Source organism: Ambystoma mexicanum, chromosome 2q, assembly GCF_040938575.1.
Source record: "Ambystoma mexicanum isolate Mex_15411 chromosome 2q, UKY_AmexF1_1, whole genome shotgun sequence".
Lineage (NCBI taxonomy): Eukaryota > Metazoa > Chordata > Amphibia > Caudata > Ambystomatidae > Ambystoma > Ambystoma mexicanum.
Window position 1 is genome coordinate 622,131,567 of NC_090924.1, and position 23,580 is coordinate 622,155,146.

The 23,580-nt window shown below is 46.1% G+C and overlaps 1 protein-coding gene across 5 annotated transcripts in view; it reads left to right on the plus strand.

The window, feature by feature from the left end:
* The window catches only part of BFAR (bifunctional apoptosis regulator), a 799,780-nt gene that overhangs the window by 430,596 nt on the left and 345,604 nt on the right, over nucleotides 1-23,580 (plus strand). For all 5 annotated transcript variants that reach the window (XM_069647786.1, XM_069647783.1, XM_069647787.1 and 2 more), the window contains one exon: nucleotides 10,634-10,803. In XM_069647786.1, the coding sequence (XP_069503887.1) occupies nucleotides 10,634-10,803 (170 nt within the window). The remainder of the gene's footprint in view (nucleotides 1-10,633; nucleotides 10,804-23,580) is intronic.

Below are 23,580 nucleotides of genomic sequence, written 5' to 3' on the forward strand. Positions count from 1 at the left end.
GCAGCTTCTCCCAAAACCGCATACTCTCGTGGATTTTCTTCACCGCCGCCTCGGTATTGTGCAAGTGTTCTTCCTTCACAGTATGATATACCTCAATTCCGAGGTAGCGGAAAGACTCAGTTGCCCGGGGCACGGGCAACACCGGCAACCGTTCCAGAGGGACTCCAGCGAAGCTCCCCAGCAGGAACATGCTCGATTTACCGGGATTAACCGCTATGCCGGACAGCTCCGCATACTTTTCCATGACCTCTAAAATGTACTGGAGGTTTTCCTCCGGATACTTCAGGTACAATAACAGATCATCAGCATATAGGGATATCAAATGGTTCTCTCCTCCCACCTCGATGCCAACCAAGTCATACTGTTGTCTGAGGTACACCGCTAGGGGCTCTAGGGGCAATATGTACAACATCGGAGACCAGGGGCATCCCTGCCTGGTGCCTCTACTAAGTCGCCACCTTTTGGATATCACAGATCCCGTGCGCACCCTGGCCAGTGGCTCGCTGTACAGCAGTTTCTCACCTCACTGAATCAAATGCCTTAACTTCATCTAGGGACACTACCACCATCTCTTCATCACTTCTGTTCCCCTCTTCAATCACCCGGTGGAGTCGTCTATGATTATGAGTTATGTTTCTATTGGGGACATAGCCTGTCTGATCCGGATGTATCAGTTTACTGATGACCCTTCGTAGCCTGTTGGCCAGGACCGCCGTCAGGATCTTGCTGTCCTGGTTCAACATCGACAGCGGCCTATACGATCCACAGCTTTGTCTCGGTTTATTAGGCTTGGGGAGCGGCACTATCAGCGCTTCTCTGAGCGTTTCCGGTAACCGACCCTTCTCGAAAGATTCATTGAACATCTCTAGCATCGGGGGGAGTATCTCTGCCCTATACACTTTATAAAACTCACTCGGGAGTCCGTCTGTGCCCGGGGTCTTACAGGTGGGCAATCTTTTCACTACCTCCTCCAGTTCCTCCAGTGTAATAGGTGCGTCCAGCTCCTCCCTTTCTTCATCACTAATCCTGGGCAGCTCTATGTCTTCCAATGTGTTTCTGATCTCTGCCTGATTTTCTCCCCCTTTGTCCTCATACAGAGCTCTATAATAATCAAGGAAGGCTGCATTAACTCCTTCTTGGGTGTCTACCTCCTCCCCGTCCTCTCTAACTATCATCCTGATCGGGGGCCTAGGGGTTTCTCTCTTATATAGCCATGCCAGTAGGCGGCCAGTTTTGTCTCCACCCGCATGCTGCCTCTCAACATATTTTCTATAGTTAAGGTTACAGAGCCTCTCCCAAAGCTCCGAACACCGCTGCTGCAGCTCAAGTAGTAAATCTGCGTCCCCTCCTGCCTTGCTGCACTCGCACTCCAGTTGTCTCTCCGCCTTCTCTAGCTCTATCAGAACCCCACCCTGCAGGCCCCTTGACTTGGAAATGGCGTCCCCTCGCAACACAACCTTGAATGCCTCCCAAAGTGTACCAGCCGAATCTACACTGCCCGTGTTAATCTCAAAGTACCGCTGGATCGCTTCCCTGATGTCCTCCCTGAAGACCGAGTCCCTAAGCGCCTCCGCACGGAGGCGCCATGTAGGTATCCGCGCACGAGGGCGGCCATACTGCCAGGTCAACACCAAGGGCGAGTGGTCCGACCGGACCCTCGCTCTATATTCAATTTGAGTGGTCGCCATCACCACCTCTGACGTGGCAAAGAAGTAATCCAATCTCGTGTGTAGGTGCTGTGGGGCAGAGTAGTGAGAATACTGCGAGGTATCAGGGTATTTCAGTCTCCAAACATCCGCCAGCCCAAAGTCGCCCAGCAATGTCTGTAATACTCTGGCCGCCGGGGTGGGCCGATCAATCCTATCGTCGGACCTATCCGCCCCTGGGTCGAGAACACAGTTAAAGTCCCCTCCCCAAATGATCGCTCCCCCCACACATGTGCCCAGACGGGTGCATAGGGTCCTGAAGTATGCAGCAGCATTCTGGTTGGGAGCGTATGTGTTAATAATGCAAACCTCTCTGTCCTCTACCAGGGCTCTGAGCATGACCAGCCTGCCCTCCGTGTCCACCTCCTGCCACGTGACTCTGAGCGGAACGTGCGGTGATACCCAGATTAGCACTCCCCTGGCATAGGCAGAGTACGGGGAGCCCACCACCGTGCCACTCCACTTTTTCCCAACCAGTTCCAACTTGTGCCGGGTCAGGTGTGTTTCTTGCAGTAGTGCAATGTCAATCCTCTGTCTTTTGAGGTACAACATGACTTTGTTCCTTTTTAAATAACTATTAAGTCCCCTGACATTCCAGGTGACAATCTTAAGGTCTCCCATGGCAAGTGCGTTTCTCCCTGCCTCCCATGTAGCGATTCCCAACCGCCCACATTACACAGATAGCGTCTCAGTCCAGTAACTCCTCATATAAGCTCAAACTCCCTTTAACTATATACACAACAAAACCCCAACTTCCCTCCCCTCCCCCCACCCGTACCTTCCCCAACATCACACACCCCAACTGCTGCCCAGCTCCAGCCTCAGAGCTCAGGCACCCCCACATCTAGCTCCGCAAGCACCGGTCGGTGCACGGAGCCCAGTAGGGTGAGGTCACCCTAATGGCCACCCAACTAAAACTATTGTGGGGTAAAGAGTATCGCCCTGTAAGGCTCCCGATCAAATAAACATTAATCACAGTGTCTTGACAAATAGTGCAATCATCTGACCTTCTTACCGAAGGTGTCACACCGACTATATTCAAGTCCCACGAACCACGCCATCTTGCGACGCCATTTTACACTTCCAGTATCTCTTCCGTGCCCTTTCTGGGCCGAACTTCTGATTCCTGGGGGCATCCTTGCGCATCGAGCCATCCCATACCATCCTCCGGGGTCTCAAAAAACAAAGTTTTATGTGCATGAATGACCTTCAATTTTGCAGGATAAAGTAACATGTATTTGTGGCCCGCTTCTCTCAGCCTCCGCTTTACAGACCCAAAATTCATGCGACTACGCTGTACAGTCAAAGTATAATCTGGATAAGCCGTGATGTTTGCCGCTCCTCTCGTGGTCGTCCCTCCTTTACGGAAGTGTTCCAGTATCCTCTCCCGGTGGCGGTAGTTGAGGATTTTGGCGATCATAGGCCTAGGCGGGTTCCCCGGAGGCGGCCTCCTCGTTAGGGCTCTGTGTGCTCTTTCTACTGCAAATCCTTGAGATAGGGCCCCTCCAGGTATCTCTTGTAAGAACATGGATTCGATGAAATCCGTAGGGTCACGGCCCTCCATCCCCTCCGGTAGGCCCACGATGCGGATGTTGTTGCGACGGGCTCGTCCCTCTGCCTCCTCCGTTCTGCTCTCCAGGTTGCCCACCCTTTGTGTCAGGGCATGCAATTCGGCCTTATGAGTGGCGCAATCTGCTGTGTTCGGGCCAACTTCTTTTTCGAGGGACTCCGTGCGCTCCGCCAGGGCCCTGACATCCTGTCGTAGCAGATTAACGTCCTCTTGGACCTCTCCAACCTTGCGGTCCAGCGCAGTCTTTAGTTCAGTGACGGCCAGTTCCAGCTTTGATTCCCAGGCCGCCCTCAGTTCCACAATCGCCGCCAGGATTTCTTGGTTGGTGCACGAAGACGTCGCGCTACTCACAGCCAGCGCATCCTTACTTTTGGTAGTGTCCTGGCTCGGAGACGTTCTAGTGAAGTCGTCTAAGGTAGGCTGTTTCACCTTCGGTCGCACCGGCCTACTCGACATGGCTCAGTGAATCAATCGGCTGCTCAAGTAGCAAGTGTGTGTACAGTGCACCTTCACAGCTGGGCCACCGTGCAGCTCGCTTCTATTCCTGTCCCAGGCCCTGGTCGGCCATTTTGAGTCGCCCTTTGTTCGCGGCGTCTTTTAACTCGTAGTCACCGATCTCCGTCGCCGTTAATCCTGTACTCTCCAGAGGTTCACAGTGTGTGGCCAACACCTTCACACACCAGCATGTGTATCGTCGGTGGTCAGTGATCCGTCGTACCGCACATATTTGCCCGGATCGTTGTAGGATCTCGGGAGCTCCTCCAGAACGCGTCCTCCTACATGGCTCTCGTAGCCACGCAAGTGGAACAGTTGTTACTCTCTCTTGGAAGCCACCTAACATCAAAAAGCAAGCTGCAACTAAACTAAAATGTTAACTACTACTAAATACACGCCCTCTTCCTAAACATCTAGCTAACATTTGATACATTATGGAAAAAGACTTAGACATTTTGTGTCTTCCTGAGACATGGACTAGCGAATCTAGTGGCCTAATAATCTCACTTGCAGGCTACACCACAATCTGCCGGAACAGCACCCTACGCCCTGGGGTAGGGATATCCATTATCGCTAAAGATCACTTGAAACTGTTCCTGCACTAACTGTGAAATTCTGTACATTAAAATGACACCTACGGAGAAAAGTTACATGAACTTTGTGCTTGTATCACCCCCTATATACAGTTTTAACTTTGAGGATGACTTTGTTCAAATTCTCAAAGGACTACATGGCCCCAACTGCTCCACCCTGTTACAATTATTTTGTACTCAATGACACACCTACCCATAATAAAAGGCATACCCCTGACTAAGTAGTAGCTAGGAACCTCACAGTTAACATTGTGGATACCCTTCCTTGCATCTGCTCTGACCATTGCTTCGTTGCTTTTGACATACTTACCCAAAATCCACCTTCTAAAAGTAAGAACCCTGTGAAAATGGTTAAAAAAAATGTAACTTTAAAAAAAGTCAGTGAAGGATCTAGAAGATGGTTTGTTATCATGTCCAAAACCTCAGACTTGGAAGGCCCCCCGCCCCCTAACACATTAATCAATTACTTTACTCAACGATGCACACTATGCTGGATAAAGTAGCCCGTATCAGAATAAAGCAGTAAGACAACGCCTTGCATAACAATTGGTATAGCCAAGATTTAAACCTAATGAAAACAGGGAAAAGACAAGCTGAGTCAAAGTGGCTAAAATGCCCCACCGAAGAAGAAAAAGCACTATGGAAGACTCTTGACAAAGCGTATAGGTTAGCTATCTATGATACGAAAAAGAACTTCGACAATAAGCTGATCAGAGGCTAGTAATAATACCCAAAAACTATTCGATATTGTTAAATCTTTAGAGAAACCTAGTATTCTTTCCATGCCCATTGTTCAACTGACCAAGAGTATCTCGAAATGAATTGTGCTTTTCAAGCTAAAGTGGAATATGCACGCTCTTGAATTAAGATTGAATCCCTTAAAGAGTTGCAAATGCCTTCTGCCGTTGTGCTACAGACACTGAAGGTAACAATTGCAAATTCACTTTTTCTTCCATCAGTCTCAGACATGAACACTGTCCTCTCTATGCCCTTCCCAATGCACGGAAAACGGCATCCGCCCAGCCTCATGTTGGATCATAAAGAAATCTTTGCACTTTTCTTTGTCCGACTAGTTAGCTCATCATTTGCTAACAATCCGGTCCCTGATTCCATTTAAAAGGCCACCATTACCCTACTGATCAAGAAACCCGGCCTAGACTCTCTAAAAATCCTAACAACCTGTGCCCCATCACACATTGCCATTTTCTTCTAAAAAATACTAGACAAATGCTCCACCTCCCAACTTCAAGCCTTCGTTGAAAAATGATATCCATCACCCCAGGCAGTCTGGCTTCCGGCCCCATTATGGCACTCTTGTATCTTCAAACTTGTATGTTGAAAATCACTGACATAGGTCACACCAGCATGTTGGTCCTATTGGACCTATCGGCCGCATATGACCACCTAGCCCTAGACCATGATCTGCTACTGCTAACCTTAGAAAACATTGATCTTAGCACCTCTGACCCCTCCAAATGGATTCAATGTTTCCTCTCAAATCTATCTTCTAAAGTATGTTGGGGCAATGCTTGCTTCACCTTTTATATCTCTTGTGGGGTGCCTCGTGGAGCGTGCATGTCACCCCTGCTATTTAATCTGTACATTTAACCTTTTTGTGACCTTCTAGACAAGCTAAAGGTGTTTTTCACCAACACCCAGTTGGTTGTTGAACTCGCAGGACATTACCAGCACGATGCAAATCCTACTTCAAACAGTCTACGGTCGTATCTAAGCCTGGATTAACGCCAATTGGATGTGTCAACGCCAATAAAACAAAGATACTGATATTTGGTACTGCACATTCTAGATCCAAGCTTGACCCCTATACAATAGTCTTTCCATATTCATGGATGCTCCATCTCGGTCTAGTGTGAAGACTCTAGGTTTTTACCTGGACTCTTTGCTTAGCGCTGAGGCGCACACTTTAATCAGGGCGTGAAAAATTGTACTTTATACCTAAGGGCTACTGAGGAACTTCTGCCTCTTCCTGTCCGAATCCAACTGCTCTTCTGTGGCCCGGGCAGTTATTCTATCCAGACTGGGCTATGGAAATGTGCTCCTGATTGGTGCCCATAAGAATAATATCCAGGTTTACAAGTGATTCGGAACCATACTGTCCGCATTGTAAAAAGGAAATCTAAAAGATCGGATCTCGGCTAGCCGTAGAGATCTCCATTGGCTTCCTATCACTGTACGCCTAGAATTCGAAACGGCTTCACTTGTCCCCCAAGGCGCTCACCCATCATACATCAAAGAGCTCGTCTCTCCTCATGAGCCCCTAAGAATATTGCGCTCATCGGCCTTAGCACTGGTTAAAAAACCCTAAATTCAATCTTGCCAACAGCTTAGGTAGTTCCTTCCCTGTTGTGGCTGCTAAAGTCTGGAACGCCCTCCCCTTGGATCTGACCTTTGAAGTAATGCAACATGTTTCATTGGAAACTGAAGACTGTTCTGTTTAACTGAGCCACCATGTCTATTCCTCCTGCCGTCCTGTCCTGCCTATCATCTGTTTTGATGTTTCTGTGCCCTGATGCCTGCGGGCTACGGCGCCTTCCAAATAAAAAAAAATAAAATTGTGGCAACAAGCAATTATGTATTTTGCCAGTGGTTATATCTCTTCCTTGGAGGAAGGTTAATACTGTGTCTCAGCCCACTGATTCCTCTCACCTCCCTGAGCCTTTTCTCCTCCCAGATGATCCTCCCGCAGAGCACAAGGTCAGAATAATGTAGAGTCTGCCTTTCGCTGACCACCTTGGAGACTTTAGACAGGGATTTAGTGAGGGATCCATAGGATTCATGACAAGTCAATTTTTCAACGTTTCTAAACATTAAGTCGCATCATATGGAAAATTCTGATGGGTAGCACTAAAAAGCGAAGGTACTGTGCAAAATCCAAACATGCAGCATCCAATGCTCAAAACATGCCAGAACTGGGGTGTATATTGCTCTAGTTTTCAAGGAACATTCATTGCCTCCTGAGCAGCAGAGTTTTGTTCTATTAACTGTGATAACCCTGTATCCAAAAGGTTATAAATATCAAGGTATCGGGGATAACATTTTCAAGTTTAAAGCTAATAGCCAGCCATAAAAAGTCACTTGCCACTTCACTTCTGAAGAGACTGCACACCATATTCTACTTGCCAATAGTCAATTATCTCTAGCCAATGGCTAGTGGCGAGTGCAAATAATGTGCCCTGAAGGATGTATCTTGTTCTTACCCAAGAGCCATCAGTTTCACCTCTATGGGCTCCTAGCATTAAAAGGGTCCTGGAAAAGGGCACTCAGTTGATTAGTGCTATTTCCTAGTTTTAAAAATTGAGCACTAAGGCTAACTTTGGGCTCGACCCATTACTAATTGTGGAGTTTTTTCACATGGTAACATTGCCTCCTATTTTGTAGACGTTTTCGTGTGTGTGTATATGCTTTGTGTAGCTTCAAGATGCGGATTTAACTTCCCAGTTGTGGTTCAACGCAGGTTCCTTCTTTGCTTTGCTATAGACTTGGATCATACAGAATTCAAATGCAGCCTGCAAGGGGCATGCATTTACTGGTAACTGGACTCTTGACTGTTTTGAACTCCATTTCTCTCATCAACCTCTTAATTTCCTAAAAGGGGTGCAACAACTCAACTGAATTGTAAACCAATCGTGATCAGTTTTCACCCCAATGCAGAGAATATCATTTATTGGAGCAATCCTGAAGTACAAGGTATAAGGCAGACCTTTCCTGCTCAAGACTTAAGATTAATGAAAATGTTCTTCTGTATTTTCTGAATCAGTCTTCTACCTTGATGTGATGGTAAAAGTAGTTTCTAGGACTTGTGGCTTTTTTGCATAATGTCCTTCCTCTTGAAAGACTGACACTGAAAATAAGACCTTTACAATGTCATCTAGCTCTAAACCATGGTCCTTTCTCCAAGCCCAAGATCAAATAATGAGTTGGTGTTAGTCCAGTGGGCTTCTTAAAAGAGCAACCGGAGCAGTCTTTGGATGTGGGCTCTTTTAAAATCTTAATCGGGTGTTTGCCACAACATATTCTCTACAATACCAGTAGTAGTTCATTGTCAGTAACAGAAAATGTAGTGTTCGATAACTTCAGTACAAATGCTACCACATATTTTTCCTTGACTGATCTTTTGACAGATCTGTTCTTTCTATCTGAGCTTAGTCATGTGGCCTGTGTAACCTATTGTCAGAAATTGTGGCTTGTCAACCTCTGCTTCATATGAAAATGTGAACAGTCAATGGATGGAGCCATTAGTCCTACAGTGGTAACTATCTTCATTCACTTGGTCATGCACGAAGGAACTTGTGCACATCGTCCCCATTATTTATTCAGGTTGGGCCTTGGACAAAATTCACTGAGGTGCTTTTCACATGGATTTTGGTCAAATCTAATGCAAAATCCCTTTCTGAAGACCCTTACAAACTTTCTTTGACAGACTTGTTACTCATTCTTGTGGTTCCAATATAGCCTTCCATATTTGGTGTTTAGATCATCTCCCATTGAGAAACAATTTCCTGATGCTCAAGTACAGGTCAGAAAAAGAGTGGATTTTCTAACTGTATATCGTTCCCAAACTTGAGTTCATAAGATAGATGCTCTCTGGCATTGGCATTGTGGCTGGAAACTCCTTCCAGCGAGCATTACAATGGCTCTGGTTTGTTACAGTTCTCTGCACAAAGGGGTACATCCTTTACTTGTGAATTGTCATTCCCAACATGTCTTACTTGGCCAGCACATGGGTTTTCATTGACTGCTATAAAGGGTTCCATGTGTTAAAATCGTGGCAAAAATGCCATTTAAGGGAAGCGGGGGACAACCCCCACAACCCGCACTCACCTTAAATGGTATAACGGTATACTTATGTAAAAATTGTAAAAGTGTATTACAATTGAACCAAATAAAAAATAACGGGGTACAGCTTTACCAGGTTAAATAGCATTTTCGCCGCAATTCTTTTGCACAGGCGACATTTCTGCCGCAATGTTATTACTGCTTACCCTATAAAGTTTATCTATGGACTGTTGCTGCAACATAGAATACTCTAACATGTTGTCCCCTGAAAATGATGCACTAGCATCATTTTATGGCAACATTTGTGCTTACCCTCCCGTATGAGACTCTTCTTATTAAGATATCCACTTGTATATAGGATCTTGTATACACAGATGATTTGAACCTATGGCTTCCTGTGATCTGGGTTTACTGTCAAAGGTGTTTTCTAGCCATCAGAGCAGCTTAATGGATCAGTAAGCTACTCTACCATCTGATATTAAGTATGCTGCATATTCACGCATCATTGGAACTTACAGCCTATCTCCAAACACCCAGTTTTTGGAGAATTGCTGAAATCTGACATTACACAACATGTCTTAGCTATGTTGGTGGCTGTAATCTGCTTGAATATTTCCAGACTGAGTAGACAGTGTTTCTGTGATCGATAACTGTGTGATGGTGTAGGAGTGCTGTGCTGACTATCTTTGCACAGGAGGGTGGCATGGTCAGTCATGTTGATCTGCAGTGGTTTGCCATTCGTGTCATCAACTGTTACGCTGTTTTGTAATTGATATACCTTTTTGTTTACTTGCTTGTTCTTACTTTGATATGGATTTTATCAACTTGAACATTTCAAGAAATAAATTCATTAAAAAAAAAGAAAGCAAAGAAAAAAATATTCTATTACTGATCTTGTGTGTTTTGTGAGAAGAGACTAAAATACATTTATTACTATTGAACTCTAGGGGGAAAAGATCAACCCCCTAGTATTGGAACACTATTTCTTGAACATTATTTTTGAGTCCTTTCTTTAAGGCCAGACTGGCCGAGAACATTTTGATTGATTTTGATGAACACTATTTTGTTGGTGCAAGATTAACCTTACAACATTTTGTTAGTTTATGGAGTGAGGGACAGAAGTAGGCTTTTGGGGTGTGACTGGGCCAGACTTTTACTTTTGGACATCCTGACATCTTCACTAGTTTTCTTTGAGGCTGGGAAACCCCTCTTAGAGTTAGGGATAGCGAGGCCTTTATCCTTACCCCTTTTGATCAATAAAAGTCTTTACCCACAAGCATGCCACCATTATGCCTGAGCCTTACTTCTGGTACACAATAAAAAAGTAAACTAAATAGCTTGGTCTCACTGAACCTATGGTGCCAAAAAACTTCTCGCACAGCAGTATATTAGATTAAAGTATTCAAATAATGCCATTGTATATCTCCTGCTATCCTTTTCAATGTCATTTCAATATCCTTACTGTTTTTCAGGTCGTTTTGCTGGTGTACCATTGGAGCAGCCGGGAGTCTGAACATGATCTTCTTGTACACAAACCAGTTGCCAAATGGACTCCTGAGGAGGTGATCCTATGGTTGGAACAGTTAGGCCCCTGGGCCTCCTTCTACACAGAGAGGTTTTTAGCAGAGAGAGTTAATGGAAGGTGAGGAATACATTTTGTATATTTTTATTGCCACTTTGACCGCATTGCGAACTCGAGTAAATATTTAAATCCTGAATCAGATCTCTATTTTTTACTTTATCACAAACAAAGTGACAAAAAAAGGTAGCAGGTGCCCCTCTCTAGAAAGAATATGGCCGGATAACCTGTTCTATGGTTTATTCCCACTTTGAGAGTCCGCAGCCATCGATTTTATCTCACTGTACTTTTCACAAAGGAGGAATATCCATTTGCATATCAGTCTTTGTCCCGCCCAAAAGGGCAGTCCAGCACCGAAATGCCAGGCACACCTCTGAACAAGAGTACCAAGAGCCACCCAATACACGTGTTTCAGCCGTTTTGGGCCTCAGTGTGGTGGAGCTGTGCCTCTAAGAGCACAGTGAGCAAGGGGTCCACGTCTGGGTTTTCCCAGGTAACTTAGGGTGATCAACCGCAAGTTCCGTACATAAATACAAAAAAGGTAGCAGGCGCCCCTCTCTAGAAAGAGCATGGCATGATAACTTGTTCTATGGTTTTTCCCACTTTGAGAGTCCGCAGCCATCGCTTTTACTTTATCTCCTAAAATTCCAGAGGTGAATGTTTTGTATCTATATTCCTGTGAAACTTTACATTTGCAGCATTTATTTTTAACATTTGAGTAAAGCCCAGACCCACAGGTATCAATTTGTACAAAGGAATGACGGAGTAACGATATGTGCAGACCAATAAGATGGTAATGCGATGGTCAGAACAAAGTAGGGTGCAGCTCATGCGTAAATGTTAGTCTTACTTATTGAATAACCAGGTTTTCAAAAGTCTCTTCAAGTCTGGGTAGGGGGCCTCATTTTTTAAGTGTGGAGGGAGAGTTCCAGAGGGCACGGGCCATGGTGCTGAAGTTCACTCCCCCCACACCCCCCCCTGCTCTGGCAAGTTTAAAGCATGGGGCAGCAAGAGTAAGCTGGTTGGAAAAGTGGAGTGAGCGACAGTGTTGTTGTCTTGTGATGTAGAAGTTCAAGTATTTGGGGGCTTCATTGTGCTTTTATTGGTAGCCAGTGGACTTCCCAGCGAGTTGCAGATAATTGTGTTGGAGCAACTGTAACTTAGCTAAATTGGAGGCGGATGTGCCCTTGAGTAGGGCATTGCAATAGTCTAGTTTGCTCAGGATGATGGCTCTTATGAGCGGGAGACAGATGGTAGGACTGAGGGACTGTTTGCTTAATGAGAAGTTTTGCTGTGTGGGAGGTCGAAGATGCAAGGTCATTAACATGCCTTGTCATGGTTAGTTCAGCATCAAAGTAGACCCACACGGTTTTGGTATGTTTAAGGACAGCAATGGTAGTGCCGTCAATGGTGAAGGTAGTGTAGGGGGGATCTAGGGTTTTAAGGCGAGCGGGGGTGCCCACAATGAGTAGCAGTCTTCTCATCATTGAGGCAAAGGTTGTGAGTAGCCATCCAGGACTGACTGGTGCAGAAGACTTTGTTAATGGTGTTGGAGTCAATGGTGTGGTTGCTGGAGAGGGGAATGAGAATTTGCATGTCGTCAGCAAAGTTAGCTAGGTGATAACGTGAGTATCGAGTATGTCAGAGTGGTTTTTTATAGGCTTTGTAGAAGGTCTGGGAGAGGCAGGAGCCTTGCGGGACACCAAGAGGTACAGGAATGCGGTCGGCTGAGTGGTTGTCAATGAAGACTCTGGAGGTACGGTCACTTAGGAGGGATTTCATCCATTGGACTGCCTCGGGCAAGAAGTGGAAGATCAAAGAGGTTTTCACAGAGGAGGTCATGGTCCACAAGGTCAAATGTGGCGGAGAGGTCTAAAAAGAGTAGGATAGCAAGGTTGCCAGCATCTCTGATACTGACAAGCTGCTTTTCTAGGTCGATCAGGGTCGTTTCTGTACTGTTTCAGCTGGAAACCAGATTTCCTGACACCAAGGAGTGCGTGCTGTTCGAGGAATTGCTGGCATTGTAAGTACGCAACAAATCAGGAAGGGTACTGTAGAGCTAGGTCTATAGTTAGTAGGTTCTGTCGGGTCCAACGGTATTTCGCAAGAGTTGAATGTGGAGTTGATACATTCTGTGATGGGGGGGGGGGGGGGGGCTGCGGCCGCAGATCTTTGATGTTGGCAGGGCAAATGTCTCCTTTGCAATTAAAGGGTTTGAGGGCCTGGATGGTGTTCAGGGCAGTTGCTTGGGTGACAGGGTGGAAGGTGAAGCTTGGGGGCTGGCTCCAGGAGGGGAGGGCTGGATTGAGACTCATTCTTCGCCTAAGGCACCAGCCAGTGGTTTGTCCTGAAACCGTCCCTTTAAAAAATATATATATAAACTTAATGAGCACTGACCTGGTAATTAAACCTCAAATGACAATGACTAGCATCCAACAATACCCTTTTGCGTTGGCACCATCTATTATTCTGCCTGTGGGTTCGTTCTTTGAAGCAGAAAGGAAAATGACTCTACGGGAGTGAAATGGAAAGGCAATACACTTTGGCAATCTAATGTGCAGAGTGATCCCATTTGTAAGGAGACGGTGTACCTGATATAGGCTGCTGTGTGCCACGGACATGCATGCATGCAGAGTTAAGTGGGGTGCATAAAAGAGTGTTTGAACACAATTGCATTGAGGATACACAGAAAAAAGACTTTAGTTCACTGTATTGAACAAAAGTATTTTTCCTTGTCTGATTGGTAGTTTGCAAATCCTGATTTGCACATGCTTATCAGCCTTCAAGAATATTTGAGTTTAATTGAGCATAGGTTTATAGGCATTACTTAAGCAGCTTTTATTTTTATTTACTTGCATTAAAATTGAAACATCATTTTTTTTTTTTAGCAAAACAGGAACAACCTACTCATCATAAAACAGGAAAGAACAAAAGAAAGAAAATGATAATACTAATAATACTCACGATAATAATAATTATCATAACTTAATGATAAAATCAAACATCTTTAACAAAACCTGTCTCTAGGAGAACTTCTGCAAGAAAATTAACTACTAAATATTAAAAACATTTTTTGTTTTCTGACCTTGCATTAACAATTTCCACCGAATTGATGAAGAGTGTGAAATTGTAAAATCTGAAAAGACGTCTAAAAAACTGAGTGTAGATCTCTTAAGGCTGGACACGCTGTGATAATATGAAACAAGGATTCAATCTCAGTGGTAACCTTACAATACCAGCAATGATTTTCTGATGACCAACCCCAATTTGCTCTAATTTCTTTCGTTAAGTACATATTTAAATAAACTCTCAAAAATTGGGCTCTAATCTTTTTGTCTGGAAATTGTTTGAATTTTCCACAAACGTATTTAGCCTACCCCCTTCTGCTGGTAAATGGGCTGCAGAATGGTTACTATTCACGAGGGCCAGAGTTTGAATCCAGTCATAAGATTTCTGTTTTTCTTTTACTCGTGTTGGGTTAGTCACCAATTGCTCCTGAGAACTTCCAATTTCTTCCTGGCACGCTGTCATTTTCATCCGGCAGTCTCTCAAAGATTGGTTATAATACCACATCATCATTTCCTCATGTAACATTTCCAGGGGTGCTGGTCTCTGGGAAGAGCAACATTTTCCAGAGAGCTTGTCTATTCCAATCTATACACTTGAGGGATGTAAGGCCCAGTTCTCTTCGAAGGATAGCCATCCGGGTATATTGTGGAACACCCAAGACCTTCTTCCAAAAAATCCCCTTCAAGGCGGGTCCAGAGGGTTTCCGGAATGTTCATCATGGCTTCAGCCCCATAGGTCACCGCCGATGTAACGTTGGCTTTATAAAAACGTAGGACTGGGCAATTTTCTATTCTCCCAAACATTCTATTTAATGCACATGCTTGGCTGGCCAATGCTTTCATCTTTCCCAGTAGATGGGCTAACATTGGGGCTTTTGGTCTTAATTGTACGGAGTCCTGCTGATTGACATCTAAGTCTCCCTTTAATAGCAAGGCTTGTGGTTATCTCAAAGCAGGACTGGAGTCTTCCTTAACCACGTCTCTTGAAGACAGATCAAATCATAATCCCCCAGGTTTATATCACTGGGTTTTAACAGATGGGAGAACTCCTGGGTATTCCAAGAGGCCAATTTCAAATTAACAGGTGGAGGAGTTGAAAAAACGGTGTTGAGTTCCCAGCGTTGTTCCTGTAGATTTTGACTGGGTTGCTAGAGTTTTGAACCGCTAAAGCACTTCACAACCAAGACCAGTCTGATGTGGTGAGACTGGACAATTTCGAAGGTTCGTTCACTTTGACACATCCCAGTTGCCTGGAGGAAGATTTTGTTTGAAAGGTGACATTTATTTTCAACTTGGGGCCTGATGGTACCCTTCCCAAATCCAGGGGGTCCAGATATATTGGTGGCGACCCTGGTACTAATTGACCCCTTGTCTCCCTGGTGTTTGGTTAGGTCCTTGCTAAGAGATTTTAAATTCTGGTACACCATTTTACTGGTTTGACAGTTTTGTTCCCAGTATTTCCGTTTGTCAAGTCAAACCCCAGCGTTAACTAACTTTCTGATGAATCCAGCAACATATTTTTAACTGGTAAATTGATATGAAGGAACACAGAGTCCAGAAGCTTCTCGTCATGAAATTCAATGAGTTGGAAATCAGATGATCGTAGCTGGCGCAGATTCGGTGTAGAATGAAATGGTTGTAAAACCACTCTACGGTTCAGTATGAGCCTATTGCTGCGATCTAAGACTCTCCAGTTTCAGGGACCGGGTTAAGGGGTTCACCTGCCTTGATCGCTCTCGTGTATAGTCTGAGTGGTTCCCTCTAGTATCTTTGTCTCTCATAATCCACCTTACTTTGACGTTAGTCATGCTGTTCCAGACGTTTAGGGAGGAAAGATGGCAGTTCTCAAGTCATATGCTCCTGTGCAACACCAGTGAGTTCCTTGGCTCTTAAGCGTCTTTTTTTCATCCATAGACACGAATAATGGAGAGACTGGCAGGTCCACGTGAATCTCTAGTGGCTCCGTACCCTCTTCATGGTTGATAGATGGAGACGCCAACAACCTTTCTCCCGATTGACTAGATGTTGATTCATCGAGCGAATAGGTAGAGAGTTCCAAAAGGGTTTGCAGTGTGTCCGCAGTGGGCTGGACAGGTGACTTGGCCACTCAGTATCCACCCGCTTCCCGAGACAACCAGCTGTCACCTCATTTTGAGGGGGGGCATTTCTTGGTGGGATAGGGGGGAGTGAGATAACCTCACCTGTGCCGTGCAGGTGATTATGGATTTGAGCCCCTATTAAACAAGGTATTCCAAAAGCTGGTGCCAAGAGGACCCCTCTCCCCGCTTCCATTTGTGTCACAGCTGCCTGTGGCGCTACATCCTTCATTGAAATGTCCCCTTGCAATAACGGCAAGGGACTAGGAGCACCCTTGGTCGGACTGGCAAGTAAGTCATGCAGGGAGGGAGGTAGAAGAGCGGATGCCCTGGCCGCATGGGCAGCGGCCATTAGTGAGTTCTATGATGACAAGTGCTGCACATTTGAATTATCCAGTTCCGGAAGAGAAAATGGAGGTCGAGGAACAGCCCCCGTGTCCCATAGGGCATCTCTCGACGTCACTGAAGAAAATGGATCCAAGGTTATTTTGGGGCCCGGAGTTACTAGGCACCCCAAAGGCCGCCCTTTGGGGGAAGCGAGAGTGGGAGCATTTAATGAAAAAGACTTTCGGTTACTCACGAGACTCCTCACTCTCCCATTCCCAATGTTCTGCGGCTGTCCTGGGCATTGAAGGTGTGACTTGTATCGGGTGCCTTTTGATCACACAAACTCAGCTGCTTAACTCTTAAGGACCATAGCCTCATCCATCAGCCACCAGACACTCTATTGCACTCCGCTACGCTTCTCACATGGGCTAAGAGAACAAGCGTTAGCTGGAGGAGGAGCGTCACAGATGGAGAGGGCAGACCGACTCAGCGAGTCTGCAAGTAAGCAAACGTCCATAATCCTTGAGAGCAGAGAAATAACAAGTGGCAGCAGATAAGCCAGCACACGTTGCCCCCAGCACACCAGACACTCTACTGCACTCCCTAAGCAACCTTTTTGAAATAACGTAGCATTTTGAGATGTTGTCACCATCTCAGAAGGCACTATAGCCAAGTTATGGTTTGCACACTAATACGTTGATGCATGCAGTTAGTGGAAAGATTTATGTTCACGCACTATAAAACACATTGTACATTCTTACATGGGAAAATGTTGAGTCAAAGTTATTCCAGGTATGTTTTTAAATGGCTAAGTCTTCTTGTGTGTGTCCTAATTCTGAATCGAAAAAACAGAAAATATTGCGCTAAGATTTTCTAAAGTTTTTTGCGGGATTTAATCAAAATGAGGTTTTCACGATTAATTCAATCTACTTCTAAAGCTCATGCAATATTAGAGAAAATAAATGGGCTTTGAGCAATTGAATTTAATGAACAATGTCCTTCACTATATGGTATATTTGTAATAATATGGTGCAGAGGATTACTCTTTGCATGCAGAATGCCGTTACCCAAGGTTGGTTTGATGTGCACTGTAGTTTGAATTATATCCTTGATATACAGTTAACGATCCCAAATGAATTATGCCTTCAGTACTTTGATTCATATTGAGTTGGATGTTGTGTGATTGTTCCAATACCATACATAAGGCTTTAGTATTGGTACATCCTTTCCATACTATTAAAATGCCATCAATGTGCCTACCCAGTAGATGGTGTTCTGAGCTGTGAACGTAATGCGGGTGATAAATTCAAGTTGCAAGCTACTTGCCAGCCATGAAAGTTACTTGCTTCCTCAATTGTATGTATACATACAGCACACCATTTCTTACTCACCACCAGTCCCCTATCGCTAGCAACAAATGTGTAAATTTGGCACCATGGATGAGACAATGCATAGTCTGTTTTAAAAGACCCCCATGAACACATTTGCGTCCAGTGGTGCATATTTTGCACCCATTACTAGCATGTATGTTGTATGTGTGAGGGTTTTGCAGGTGCATCCAGGACTGTGGCTAGCATGTGCATGGTCAGTAAGGGCATTTCAGGTGCAGGCCTTGTTTGTACAGGTCTGTGCATGGTGACATGGATACTAAAGGTGCATTGAGTGTAGGATGTTGCTGCCATAGTGGACCGTTAAATTGCAGGAAAATCATAGTTGCAGCAGATTAAATACCTGTCAAGTGTTAATGACTTTTACCACTGTCGATGGTATTTAAAATAGAACTGCTATGCGTTTGGGATTCATGATCAGCACTATGAAAAAGGGGAAGGCAATGGTTGGTGTGTTAAAGGATGCTTGAGTAACTGGAAGGCACTGCTGTTTTAGTTGCAAAATAGGTGTGCCAAAGTGTGATAGAAGCATTGGTGGAAATGGAAGCGGGTATCGTAAAGCACAGGCGTCAACAAGGACATTAGTCAAAAATACTTGGACACAGCTTGTCTTCCATACCTCCTATCTGGTTATCTTTACTGAAGTGCAGGAGGGAAGGAGCCAGCCTATTAGCAGGAAAGTTGTTCCAGGGTGTGGGAATATTGCAGAAAATGCTTTTTTTCTCCTTCTTGCACTTGTTGGAATAGTGTCTGGTGATACCTTGGCTCCTGGTGTTGCATTGATGTTCTTATGTGGGACCCTTTTAGCTAGGTATGGAGTCTTGGACGTTAGAGCTTTGTAGGTGATGCAGGCTGTCCTAAAGGTGATGTGAGCTTGGAGTGTTAGCCAGTGTTGTTGCTTGAAAGAGGAAATTAGGTCACATTTTATAAGTCCTGTGATGAGGCCCTTTGGACCGCTTTTAGAGTGGCCAGAGTACGGTTTCAAACACAAGCCATGAGTGCTTTGTCATTCTTCAGTTGATGCAGCAGCAAGGCCAAGACTACTGATTTGAAGTTGGCGGCAGGGATAAACTGTAAGTACAAGAGTGAGAACTGGAGAAAAATGCTAGTACTGTAGTAGTGTCAGTGTGTCAGAAGAGAGGGAGAGACTAAGGAAAGGGGTATGTTCCGCGACTCCGCCCAGGAGCCGTTTTAGTGAGTCGCGCCCGCCATTTTGTGGAATGGCGCTCCTGTTTCTTTCGGTCTGTCTGACTGCAGTTTGTTCCCTTTCTTTTCCTGGCTTTCCCCGGTTGGTCTCTAGACCTTTAGTTGTCATATTCAGAGTAACCTGTTTGCCATCCCTCCTGGAGGATGGGGTGGTAGCCATAAAAGGCAATGTGCAGCGATTGTCATCGGGACAGACAGTGTGGGCCATCAAATCTCTGCTGGGCATGATGTTGTCCTGCATCAACCTCATCCCCCTCTGCAGACTTCATATGAGAGCTCTCCAGCAGTTCCTGGATGCAAGTGTCTGGGACCCTGGCGGACAAGATTTCCCTCAACGAGGACTTCAGTCAGGTGATACAGTGGTAGGGTGTAGAACCGGGTCTCATCCAGGCGACACTGTTACCACGGGCACATCTCTAGATGGCTGGGGGCCCACACCGGACAGTTGCACGCCAGAGGCCTCTGCCAACCAGAGGAAAAGGGCCTCCACATCAACGTCCTGGAACTTCGGGCCATATTCTAGGCCTTCAAGTATTTTCTGCCGTCGCTGAAGGGCAAGGTGTAGAGGATCTTCAGATACCACCACCATGTTCTAAATACAGAAATGGGGTGGGAGTGAGGGGGACCTTCTCCCTGCTGCTATCGAAGTTAGCCCAGGATCTGTGACTCTGGGCCTTATGTGCCTCGTCGCTTTTCAACTGGCGGGCGTCACGAACACCATCGCGGACTCGCTGAGCAGGGAGTTGCGTATTTGCCACAAATGGGAGCTTCGCCAGGACCAAGTGGACCTTCTGTTCGGCCAGTAGGTCGAACCCCACATCAAGCTCTTTGCGGCGAACGCCAAGTGCCAGAGGTTCGCCAGCAGGTTCCCTCAGCCGAGGAGCATGGTGGGTAGGTGGGGGGGGGGCTTTCTTGTTCCCGTGGAAGGGGCAGATCCTGTACGCCTTTCCTCCGTTTTCCACTCCTGCTATGTGTGATCAACACACTCGCAGTACCACTGCAAGATAATAATCATCGCCGTGGCCGAGGCAGATCTGGTCCAGGACCTGCGATGTCCATCAGACTACTGCTTTTCCCGGACTGTCTCACCAGAAAGGGAGGGGCAATTCTGCATCAGGATTCCAAGTCGCTCAACCTGAGGGCATGGCTCTTGCAGCCCTAGAGTTTTGGTGTTATGCTTTACCTGCAGAATTTTAAAGACATCCTGGCCAGAGCCTTGTCAATGTTCAAGTGCTCTGGCCATAAATGGAGGCGCTTCTCAGTGTGGTGCCAGATTCAGAAGATTACCCCTCTACAGGTTATGGCCCCTCAACTTCTACCCGATCTGCTTTCCTTGGCCAAGACTGGTTCTGCTCACGCCTCGATCAAGGTGCACCTCACGGCCATATCCTGGTTACCCTGGTCTCTGGGTAGACCCTACCTGTGGTCACAGACTAGTCCGAGTTCATCGAGGGACTCTTCAGGACTTTTTCGCCGGTGAAGTCTCAAGCCCCTGCTTGGGAACACAATGTAGTACTAGCTAAGCTCATGGGAGCTCCTTTCGAACCTATGCATAGAGTCCCTGCCCTCTCGTGGAAGACTGCTTTCCTCGGCTATCACCTCGGCCAGGAGGGTCGGGGAGATCCAGGCCCTGTCTTGCAAGCAGCCTCACTTGTCTTTCCATGCTTCAAGGGTGGTACTGCGTACTGTAGGGAGGGCATTGCATCACAGTATGACACTGACACAATGGATACAATTTGTAAAAACTTTATTGAAAATGTTAGGGTTGGAGAAACTCCCATTTTGCCCTATAACTAAGATGGGAGTAGTCTCGCTCATCAAACGATAAACAAAACCGTCCTATTGGAGCCCGTTACCTCTTGTATAGGAAGTGTAAAAAGAAGAAATAAATGCAAAGGAAAAATCAGTATTATAAAGAATAAAGGTAGCTGAAACACCTCTCCTCCTCATGTTAAACCTCGAGGAATAAGGCTGTCCTTGTAGGCCCAATGATGTACTCTGGCTCGGTTTCTAACACTCTAAGCAGTTCCACACCAGGGGCTGAGGCCCTCCTGGCCTTCCACGTTAAAATCTTTCTTGACTTTCAAAATTTTATTCAACGTAAAGTTCACTAAGGTCCCCTTTGCCAGGCTCAGACCTTGCAGCACACAGTTCACGTAGATCTCACTCTGTTGGGCTCAGACCTCTCACGTCCCAGTTCAACACAAACTTGCAATGAGGCTCCCTTCCCCAAGCATATTGCACTCTGGGTTCTCCCTCAATCAGGCTCGGTCCCCTTACAGATGTAAATCTTTTGAATGTGCATGGCCCTCTTTACAGACCACCATAGGACCACTTCAATGCAAAGTTCACGTTTACTCTCGCTAAATTCACTTTTACTGTTTGTTCTCTTTTTAGCTTCAAACCATGTACCTTTCACAGAGACTTTTTAATTGGCTACTTCCTTTCACCGGACCACTTTGTTACTTAGTACCGCTGATCTCACAGCTGCCTTTTGCTTCAAAGTTCATTCACAGGTTTTCCTTTCTTCGGGTCTCATCTACACCCTTGCAGCCTTCACTTGTGATATATTCCTACTTCATTTGCTTTAACACACACCAGTCTCTTAGGTTGCATGTCAACTCACCGGCTGTGTGCGCTTCTTTCTTGTTTTGCAATTTCCAATTCACGAGTCAAGGTTAGTACCATGGGCTTGGCGTCGCCTCCCCAACTATGCCACTCACCCGGGGGGTTTAGGGGGGCGGGTCGCTGGCGCCCTTGAAACACAATGCAATCTTCACTTATGGGATCTGGTTTTCGCCACGTGTCTTTCGCGGTCTGTCGGAGGCAAGGACCTACAGTAGGGAACTCTTGGGTTTTTTGGCCCATTGCTCTCATCCCTTGATCTGTTGCTCTGCTCCAGTGGGTGTGCCTTTGTCCCGGAAGTTCTGCTTGTACTCTTGTTCCACCTTGCTCTGAGTGTATCTTTAGGCGTTGCCTTTTATGCGTGTGAGGAGAGATAACTGGTATTAGGTGTATGCACTTAGTGTAAAGTGCATACACCTAATCAGCCTGAGCTGATTTAACGGGACATGTCCAGTATGATGTGACAGAGTTAGTCTGGTTACTCTGTCACCCTTTTCCTCGGCCCAGTGTTTGTGCAAAAGGGGGCAGGAGCAGTTGGGACCTCGGAAAATCCTACAAAACAGGATGGGGTAGATTAACAAAAAAGGGGGGCGGCGAATACCACATCCTACCTTTGGCTGCCTCGCCCTCACTTCCCGAAGACCCTCACCCAGGTGATCCTCCCGCACTTGTCCACCCCCAGGAACTGGATCCAAAAGCGATGGTTGTGTCCTGGCCACCTGGATGAAAAGTCCCTGAGGACTAGCAGGTGAGACAACCTTTGGTTTCTCACAGTACACACACCACCTTTATGCTAAAGGTACAACAGAATTTCAACTCAGAGGGGCTTGTATTCGCTGGACATTACTCGTGCATTGAAGTTCCACGTGGCACGTTGTAGTGCATGCGCGAAAATGAGCTAAACCATGGCGCTGGTGTGCAACCATGTTGGACATTCACTTCCATCACTGCAATGAAAGCCTACGTTTTCGTGGGCTCAGTAAGTAAATGTGAATTTTGCAAACGGTTGCAAGGTCAGGATGATCTCAGATGAGCTAGCGGGAAGGAATGCTGGTTTGCTCGTCCGCTGGAGGAGGGAGTTGGAGCTTCACAGGAGCAGTGATAAGGGGTGCTGGGAATGGAGACGAGAAAGAAGCTGGGTTTTTTCCACTTCTATCTGGATTTTACCACCCTGTGCTCCCAATGCTTGCTGTCTGCTCTATGGCCGAGAGCAGATGCAACCATGAAGGAGTGGGGATTTATCCCAGTAAAGAGCTGAGATATGTCTCAGGGGGAAGAGATGGAACTGGACGCCTGGGTGATGAAGTCTCGCTGAGAGGGAGGACGCTCCGCTCCAGACCCTGTTGGCACAAGTGATCTGCCTACCTGCTCTCGGGACTAAGCAGTGTTGAGGAGGCTGAGATGAAGGTGTTTTCTGCTGCTGAAGCGACGGTGATGCATTTGCTTTTTCTATATATAATCCTTTATATGCATTCTGTTTTAGTTATATGTATGTTTATTGGGTGTGAATGAAGGACCTATAACAAGCCATTTATTGGATCGTTTTATTCAGTAGTCTGTGTGCTTTATTGCCTCGCTGAGTCAAAATGTTTGCTTTTGGTTGGGGTAAGAGGGTGCAGAAATTCAAGGCCACTATATGCGCCTCAAAAAGCAAAGCACACGTACGAAGGTGTCCTGATGCAGCCGTGGCAGTTCTGGAGACTCCATTGATGCCCCATCAATTTCTCCCTTAAAACGTGTCTAGCGGTCTAGTGCTCGGACCAACATGGCCACCTTCAGGATACTACTGGCTTCAGTTCAACGGGTCGGAGCGTTGCAACCCTTGCTCCCTGCATGGTAAGACGCTCTGTAGTACTCGTTTTCTCCTCTGCCTGCTTGGCCTTTCCTCGCTTTGTGCTCCGGCGCGCTTTCCTCATTGCTTCCCTTCACGCGGCTCCTGGCTCCGCTCTGCTGTTTTCTTCCCGTAGCGTTGTGCCTCCATCTAGACAACGTAGCACCGTCACCTGCTTGTTCTGCCTTCCCGAGGCGGCCTTCCAGCATGTCCTCCACTTGTTTTGTTTCTACGGTCGCTGACCGATTTCATTACCTTTCCCTTGCCTTTATTCCTCCCGTTCTCTTGCTGTCTTGTGT